Raw genomic sequence first — 8058 nt, 5'->3', positions numbered from 1 at the left:
AGAACAGCGTCAGATAAGGTTCAGGGTCATCTTTTCATTGCCTTACTTTGTACAAATCTAGTTAATAATTATTTGAAGATGAAAGTTAAGTAGGTCTTAATGTAAATGTTACATTTTTTAGATTAAAAAAAAAAATCCAAACAAAAGACACAAAATAATCATAGACATATTTTTATTCCAAAAAAATTTTACTTTCAAAACTGTCATTTTTGTCAACATACAATCATAGAACAATATTGAATGTACTCAACACTTCCAACATTAAATAATAAAAAAATAACAGCCATGTTTTATGTACATTTGTTTTTGAAAGCTATGTACAGGGAAAAGGAAAAACGGAAAAGAAAAAAGAAAAATCAACTTCTTATCTCCAGGATGCGCCAACGTGAACACCTGGCGGTCGAAGTGTTGAAGCTGCGGAAAGCCATTGCATCATATGAAGAACAGGTCGAGCGAAACACCTGCGAGAATCTAACAGTGCGATCGTGACTAAGATGAACTCGGAGAGGGAGAGATTAACTGGCGTTAAAGAGCATACCAGCGAACACTGCTATACTACAGCTAGGAAGCTTATCTAAAATGACTCCCTTGAATCTCAGCCAACTCAAGAGGCCTATACATATATATGACTTGAATATTTATTCGATGAAAGCGTATTGTTGCGATCGGAAACACAAAACTCTATTTTTTTTTTTGTTATTATCAGAGCGCATCGTCGGCTCTTCAGGCTGCGATTCTCGCTTGAACGGAGCAGCCAAAAGTCATGCTTTCAAGAACGATACTTTGTACTTTTTGAAGCCCAATAAGCAGATTATTCTGGGATGAAGCCATGCTAACATCTTTATTCTTTTGTTATTTAAGAAACGGCTAAATAGAGTCCATGCAAATCACGTTAAAGGAAACAAAAAGAGAAAGAAATCAAAACGGGGAACAGATCCAAGTTCACCAGCCGTCTAATTTTCCTTTGTTTTCATGAAGCAAACTGACACAGAACAACCACTTGGTTGCTTTTTTTCCCCCCTTCTTACATCTGATGGACAATTTTTTTTTTTAATAATAAATCATGCTGGCTCAAAACTCCCAATATCACACTTAACATTGATAAAATCTTATTGAGTGCGAACAATATTATAGGCAATACACAGCACGATACAGTCAGATTTTCTAGGCAGGGAGCGTGAGTGGGTTAAAACCACCCGGAGCAGAAAGATGGAGCCATATTGCTTATGACGAACAGTTCAAGCTTCGCGTGGAGGATTTTCCCCAGTCCCCAGTTTATCCTGTTGGTCGACTACACTTGAAAAGCGATGCGTGATTAAATCAGATCGGGATGACCGAGTGGCAACAAAACGTATTTCAACCATGTTACATTGCATGCAAATAGCTCTTGGTATGTGTGTTGTCATCGACAGCTGCTGATATGAGGACTGTAATCTCAGGACATTGAGAGTCTAGTTTCCTTTTTAGAGGTGTAAATAGGACCAAAATATCCCTCACTGCCACTACTCTGGCCTGTGGAGTCATCTGCTCTCCTACAGACTGAAGTTTTACACAGCAACTCCTCACTTTTCTGCCCTCCTTCCTTCCTTCCTTCATTCCCTCCTTCCTTCCTTCCCTGCCTGCGACAAAACAAGTGTATATTGTAATCGGGGCGTGGAGCAGCATCTCTGCGCCGTCAACGTGGTCAAAGTTTCACTTCCGACAGGTCCGGTGAGGCGTGTGTTTCTTGGGCACTTCGATGCGGCATCGGCTTCGGTCATCCAGCCAAGGCAGCTCGAAGTTCCTGCAGGAGAACGGCGTAGAAAATATTTACTTTCTGACCCTGACAAATATTTGTCACCCCTGAATAAAGAGCAGGGGAGACGGCAAACTGTGCGAGCAACACAGTGTCAACAAGACACAGGAGAGACTGAATTATTTGAAGAGCTTGTATTGTAATGCTACGTTCACAAGCAAGAAACATTTTTTAAGGAAGCATCATAAAATCAGTTACTTGTTTGATCAGGAAATAGGGAAAGCAGCCCCACAGTAAACGAAGGACAGACTTACTGTTGGGTCAGTTTGGGCAGCGGCCGGCCGAACGCGACCACAGGCAGGAAGGGAGTGATGACTATAGCTTCAACTGGAAGAAATAAAGCAACAGAGTGAACATCTCCTGAACCACCAGCTCGCACACAGCGTTATCTGAGCGTCAGGTGCTGAATCTTGCGGTCGTACCATCTTCAGTGTCCGGATAGAAGGACGACAGCTCTGGCTCGGTCTCCTGGACGACCTTCTTCCTGTTCATTCGCTGCTGCAGGCGCTGGAACATGCGCTGCTCCCTGATTCGCTGGATGTCCCACCTGAAAACACACACGGTTAAATAAATTGACGAGGAGAAGAACGAGGAGGGAAAGAGGGAGATATCACAGCACCATGTGGCCTTGAGGCAGAGAGACTTCAGTGCCATAATCTCACTTTGTAGAGAATTTAAAGTGGACATTAGTACTGACAAATGTTTCACTATTGGTTGTCAGTTGGTGAACCTTTAAAATTTGCATTTAAATTTAAATAAATGTTACATATCTAGTAAAGAAATGTGAAAAGGGAATGATTAAAACCTGGCCACTTATGGCTTGACGTGCCTTATGTCAACACCTCATTCAGAACTAAAAGCTGGTGTAAACCATCATCTGAGCTCCTAACGACCATGTAAACACTTGATCTGCTGGTTTCTCTCTGGTTGGAATAAATCCATTCTTTCAGAGCATATTTGTTCCACATGGGGGTAAACATCAGGTGACGAGTTTCCAGAAGTGACTGAAACGTCGAGGTGGAAAAACAACTAGTCGTTTAGACAAGTGTTTGCAAATGCGAATGAAGCTGGAAACGTGGAGACATCGTGGTCAATTTCTACTGAATCAATTCAGTGTTGGGAGATGAAGATGGGAGAGTTATTCTCCTATGAAATGTATTTAGCGTCCATGTAAATCGTGAAGTTGGAATTTCTATCTAAACTGACTGATCAGGTTGATGAAATATTGTCCAGTTAAGCTCATCAGTTTCTGTCGTGTGGAGATAGTTAAAGAATTTAACTTTCAGGTACCCTCCATTATAACCGCTTTAATCTTTACTACGGAGTGGTACATTATTGATAATAAACCACGTTACCTGAAACAGATTTTACGTGAATGTATTTTAACCACTGTACTTGAATCTAACTTATTTGTGACTGGTACCTTTTCCTCCTCTTCTCGTCCAACTCGAGCTTCAAGTGGCGTTTCAAAAACACACTGTCGTCCAGCGGCTTGATGGGAACACAAAGTAGTTCAGTTTGAGTTAAATGTTTTTTGGACCTTGTGTGAAATAACTTCAAGCTCTGGAGTTTCCTTTGAGATGTGCCTCACCTCAGGGGGGTTGTCCGAAGAGACTTCATCCAAGGGCTCGATATGATTTTCCCTCCAAGAAGGAACTAGGAGGCCGAAAGAAGGCGAGAGAGGAAGTCATTCATAGATATTGCGTTGAGAACATTTGAAGGATAAAGTGATTAAAGGTGGTATATAGGTTAGGCTTACAAACAATCAGCATATCATGTACTACATGAGGAGTCCACTCACTGGCCACCTCTTCCTCCTTTTTAGGGGAAGTCTCACGCAGAGGGGACAGAGGAGGTTGATTCCAGCAACACAGATACATCTCTGTGGTTGACATGAAGGGCAAATCTTCCATCTGACAGCTCAGCTCGGGCTCTTCTTTGCATGGGAGCAAAATGTCCCTTTCTGCCCCAGACCTCATGGGAACGGTCTTCTCGGGGGTTTCCTTACTGCGCAGCTCTCTTTGAATGGGAGAGCCGGGCTGAATGTCAGGCTTTTCGGGGCTAAGCTTGGCGCTTTTGCCCCGAGATTTTTGAAATTTTGCATCTCCAAATCCACATTTCCTGCACGCGAAGAGAAGAGAGTGAGAATTGCGGCATATATAACTGAGAAACGTATGTTGTTTTATGTACAAATACTTAAACTGTAATAGACGATAATACCGTGATTGTGCTTGATTTAACGAGGAACCCTGTGCTGTGTCTGCTTAGTTTACCTTTTTTGACCTTTTCCACCCCGACTAAAGGGGAGCGGAGTGGCTGAGTTAGGCTGTGGACTCTCCTCTAAGTCCAGGTCCCACATGTCCTCCTTGTCAGGAGTCCATGGCTCCAGAGGCTGGAATAGGCGCTTGTCACGAGGTGGGTCCTTCCTTGTGAGCTGGAGGCGGCGCTCCATGCGTTCGATGCGCGCAAGAAGCTGCAAAACGAAGAAAAAAAATATTTGTCCACGTGTAAAAAATTAAATCTTTTCAAAGACTTCTGTGCACACAAGACCAATATTTACTAAAAAAGAATAAACTTTGACATACTGTCTCCTTGTCTGCTTTGAGCTCATCTATCTCCTTGTCCTTGGACTGCAGCTGTTGTTGCTGTTGTTCAATGAGGTCCAGCTGGAGGAGGAGAATCTGACGGAGGCAGTTGGCCTGTGTGTGAGGATTTGCAGGGGTCTTCCTGATGTTCCTCCACTTGCCCTCAGAGGAAAGTTCAATGGATGCTGTGCCAAGGACTCCGGGAACAACCCCCTTCGCGCTGTCATCAGCACCAGCATCCTTTGGGTTATTGTTCACCGCCATCTGAGGGTTATCCATGTTGTCAACAGAGAGGGGTTTACCTTTCACCGGGGTTCCCTCACCCCCCATTGGTCTGACAGGGGACAATATCCCCACTTTTTTATTGTCTCCTTTAACTACTTCTGCAACTGTGCCAGTGAGGGCAACTTTGCTGGTCATGTAAATCTGGTCTAAGTCCTTTGATTTGCTCGGGATCTCGCCCCCATGCAAGTCTTGAACATCGATAACAAAGTCGCGGGACTCCCTCTTGAGGCTCACGGGACTCACGGTGGCCACCCCAATGTGTCTTTTGTCAAAGTCGATGGCGTCAGCGCTGCGCTTGAATCCCGTGTGTGGAAACAGCGTGGATCTCAGAGTCATGGCGAACACGACGACTTTTCATCCTGCAACGCCTCGGCGGTGCTATATAACCGCAGCTACTTCCTACGTGAACCACAGAGCGCCTGCCCTGCAAAACAAATAGCATTAAAGACTATTTAAATGAGACCACTGCGTTTTTGAGCTGGGGGTTTACAGACAAACAACAACGTCTCGTTCGTGGACAAACCAAAGAAGACCAGTGCATCATTTTCTTTAAATCGTTCGCCGGGTTCGAAATATAAGCTAAGCTACATTAGCACTGCAATACTTACGCGCTAAAGCGCTAATTCTGTAACAAATCAGTCGGTTTGGGAGGAATTTAACTCATTACAAATGCGCTTGGGTGGACATTTTAGATTGAGGGCTTCAAACAAGGACTCGGGAGTGGCTGTGTAGGACACTGGGAGCAGCCATCTCCTCCATTTTGGTTCTCGCGAAACCATGAAAAACAATAACAGCTAGCTAGCAGGTTAACGCTAGCTGGCTAGTCTCACCAGCAAAATGCGCGTTCGGCGCCAGTTGGGTGTAACGACTAAGTCATAGCACGCACATTTCAAGCAGATATGCTTTTACAAACGCGTCGTTGTGTGTTTTAACCCTACCTCAGCTATAATTCAAGTCCACCTGCAAGTGTCTCCGTGTTCCCTCCTCAAGACTTGTTTTAAAGCGCCGACTACCGCGCATGCGTAATTTGTTGGATGGCCATTTCTTGTGTTGTGGAGGAGTCCATTCGTACGGCGCCAGCAGGGGGCGACAGAGATTTGCAACACACGACGACGCATCACACTGTCATTACACAATAAAGTGAGTGCACAAACTTAAAAAAACTAAAAAGAATTTATTAGTTAAAGTCCTGAAGCGATTCAGTGGGTTTATTCAAGCTTCTGCTTAGATACACCCACCCACAGCATGTTTAAAAAGTCAACACCATGGGGCTGACGTAAATGACACGCAAAGGCTCAGAGGGCACATGGGCGCAGCATTGTTGGTAGGGTTGGTGTCAAGACGTCATTAGTCTAGTACAGTAAGTGATAAAACCCTAAAAAAATAAATCTCCATAAAGCTATCATAAATTCTTAACACGTAAATAGTGCTTTTGTAAAGAAAAAAAAAATACTGAATTGATTATGGTCTGTCAACTTCTCAATGCCATAATACTGAAAATTTAGCCCCAGTTACACTGATATTATCAATTCAAGTAATGCACAATTTCTTTGAGACAGATGTGATGATTCATCTGTTTTCTGAGGTTAGATTAGCGTGTCGATATTAGCTTAAAGCGTGGAATAAGCTGGTTAAAAGCAGGCTTTGGGAAGGAAATTTCTTTCCCCGAGATAGCATTCAAACACCCTTTATCTCCGTCTATTGTTAACAAACCATTTCTGTTTCATGTGCTGCCAACGTGCCACTTTTTCATTAGTTAAATGGTCCATGTATGTTTTCTGTGGGTTGTTAACTCAGCGCCAACTCTTCAGGGGGAATAGAATGACTTCTTTTTCCACATTTATTTCAGCGCTTTTTTATCAGTAGTCACCTGTATGTGTATGTGTGTTCCATCAATGGCTTAATGTGGTGGAACTAAAATGTTTTTGCAGCTATGCATCATATTACTTGAGACAAAATGGTATAAAAGCCAATTTTCTGGAGGAGCCTTATAACGTTCTCATCGCTCGTTTTGAAGAGGTTTTCCACTTCGAGGTAAGGACGTTATTTAATTTTTTAAACTTCTCCTCTGAGCCATGTGGGATAACCGCCCTACATTAAGTGGAGATCTTCATTTGCTGCTCTTTCATGTAATATACTTTGTGTTTTGCAGCAAGATCATCATGAATGCTCTTCTGTGTGAACTTTTGGTCATCTGCCTCCTCGGAGCACTGCATGTGGAGGCAAACGCTCAACCAGAGGAGATGGGGTCAGTGCTATTTGGCTAACATATACTTTATAAAAAAAGAAGTATTATTATTATTGTAATCATGGACTTCTGTCTTAATAGACCAAATAATCAGAAATTAACTGAAGTACCCCAGCAGTCCTGTTTCATCTACTTCTGTTCTCATGTTAAAAGTGTGATCACGTTATCTTAAATGCGATGTGGTTCACATTTACAGCTAAAATAATTGGTTGAATATTCAACACATTAACCAGTTCCTGCTTCTCACAAGTGAGGAGTTTAGTTTTTTCTATTTTTGCTAAAGTCATAATTTTGACTATGTTCTGACAATGTATGAACCAATGGAAATGATTTTATATTTCTGTGTCTGCCTCAGGGAAAACGAGCTACACCTCAGGAGAAGATACGCTGAGTCAACCATCGCCAGCGAAATCAGCAAAATAATGGATTCTATGGTGCAGAAGAACTTTGTGGATTTCTTGCTCAGCGAAAAGGAGAAAAGAAGCAAGTCAGTGAATGGAGCAGCAGATTAAGTACAAAAAAATAAATAAATAAAATTACAGATTTAACTACATGCAAGTGACTTCTGCTCTCACAGGTCTGCTGCTGTAGAAGAAGAGCCAGAGGAACGTCTGTATAATGACCTGGTGAAGCTCGGCCTGCAGGGAAAGCAGAGGAAAAACATCTAGGTGTGTTATTCAGTGGATTTGTCAGCGTCCACATATTCAGTATTGTTTTAGCTAATTCACAACTTTAACTGAGGACTGTTGATATAATTTATCATCAGTTACACCTGGTACTGTATTCAAGATTCACAATGAAATAGCAAATTAAATATCTGTGGTTTTTGTCAAGACAATTTAAAGCCTCATGGTAATAGATGTGTTCACGGTTTCCTGGACAAACAAAAAGATAATCGAGAAATTGACTATATCCATCAATGATTAAATCATTTTTTCTTTTTTTTTCCACTGACTTCTCTTAGTGTGTTTCATATTTCTTCTCACTCTGTTTTCAGGCTTCGACGAGGTTCAGCGAGGCTGTGGCGTCCTACAGCTCAGACGAAAGCCATGCATTTAATCGTGTGTGTGTGTGTTGTGAATAAACACGTAACAGCTTTCAAAGACTGTGTCTGACATTTGATTTTAAGCGCAATTTTAAAGCTT

At 42.3% G+C, this 8058-nt stretch overlaps 2 protein-coding genes across 3 annotated transcripts; one reads left to right on the top strand and one right to left on the bottom strand.

Annotated features, from left to right (window-relative positions):
* Nucleotides 1-155: 155 nt before the first annotated feature.
* On the bottom strand, nt 156-5744 carry msl1b (MSL complex subunit 1b). Of its 2 annotated transcripts, none has more exons than XM_047609324.1 (9): nt 5604-5744; nt 4381-5089; nt 4069-4268; nt 3555-3916; nt 3387-3451; nt 3219-3286; nt 2218-2342; nt 2050-2122; nt 156-1783 (listed from the first exon to the last, which is right to left on the bottom strand). In XM_047609324.1, exons 2-9 carry the CDS (start codon nt 4999-5001, stop codon nt 1693-1695), a joined length of 1605 nt encoding a protein of 534 aa, XP_047465280.1. In that variant the 5' UTR covers nt 5002-5089; nt 5604-5744; the 3' UTR covers nt 156-1692. The 2 variants fall into 2 exon arrangements, with proteins under 2 accessions (XP_047465280.1, XP_047465281.1); XM_047609325.1 differs by having other exon boundaries at nt 3597-3916.
* On the top strand, nt 5605-8016 carry LOC125022582 (gastric inhibitory polypeptide). The gene is made up of 5 exons (XM_047609326.1): nt 5605-5805; nt 6818-6913; nt 7269-7400; nt 7491-7581; nt 7911-8016. Exons 1-4 carry the CDS (start codon nt 5684-5686, stop codon nt 7579-7581), a joined length of 441 nt encoding a protein of 146 aa, XP_047465282.1. The 5' UTR covers nt 5605-5683; the 3' UTR covers nt 7911-8016.
* Nucleotides 8017-8058: the final 42 nt, after the last annotated feature.

Source organism: Mugil cephalus, chromosome 16 (genome assembly GCF_022458985.1).
Source record: "Mugil cephalus isolate CIBA_MC_2020 chromosome 16, CIBA_Mcephalus_1.1, whole genome shotgun sequence".
Classification (NCBI taxonomy): domain Eukaryota; kingdom Metazoa; phylum Chordata; class Actinopteri; order Mugiliformes; family Mugilidae; genus Mugil; species Mugil cephalus.
The sequence above is the reverse complement of the archived record's forward strand: the minus strand, read 5'-3'. Positions and strand labels throughout refer to the sequence as shown.

Excerpts from the sequence above, each read along its gene's own strand:
- LOC125022582 (XM_047609326.1), top strand. The coding sequence starts at position 5,684 with ATGCGTAATTTGTTGGATGGCCATTTCTTGTGTTGTGGAGGAGTCCAT. Across the intron at positions 5,806-6,817 it reads CACTGTCATTACACAATAAA|CAAGATCATCATGAATGCTC; the intron begins GTGAGTGCACAA and ends TGTGTTTTGCAG. Across the intron at positions 6,914-7,268 it reads GCTCAACCAGAGGAGATGGG|GGAAAACGAGCTACACCTCA; the intron begins GTCAGTGCTATT and ends TGTCTGCCTCAG.
- msl1b (XM_047609324.1), bottom strand. The coding sequence starts at position 5,001 with ATGACTCTGAGATCCACGCTGTTTCCACACACGGGATTCAAGCGCAGC. Across the intron at positions 3,452-3,554 it reads ACATGATATGCTGATTGTTT|TTCCTTCTTGGAGGGAAAAT; the intron begins GTAAGCCTAACC and ends TCGGCCTCCTAG. Across the intron at positions 2,123-2,217 it reads CTATCCGGACACTGAAGATG|TTGAAGCTATAGTCATCACT; the intron begins GTACGACCGCAA and ends TATTTCTTCCAG.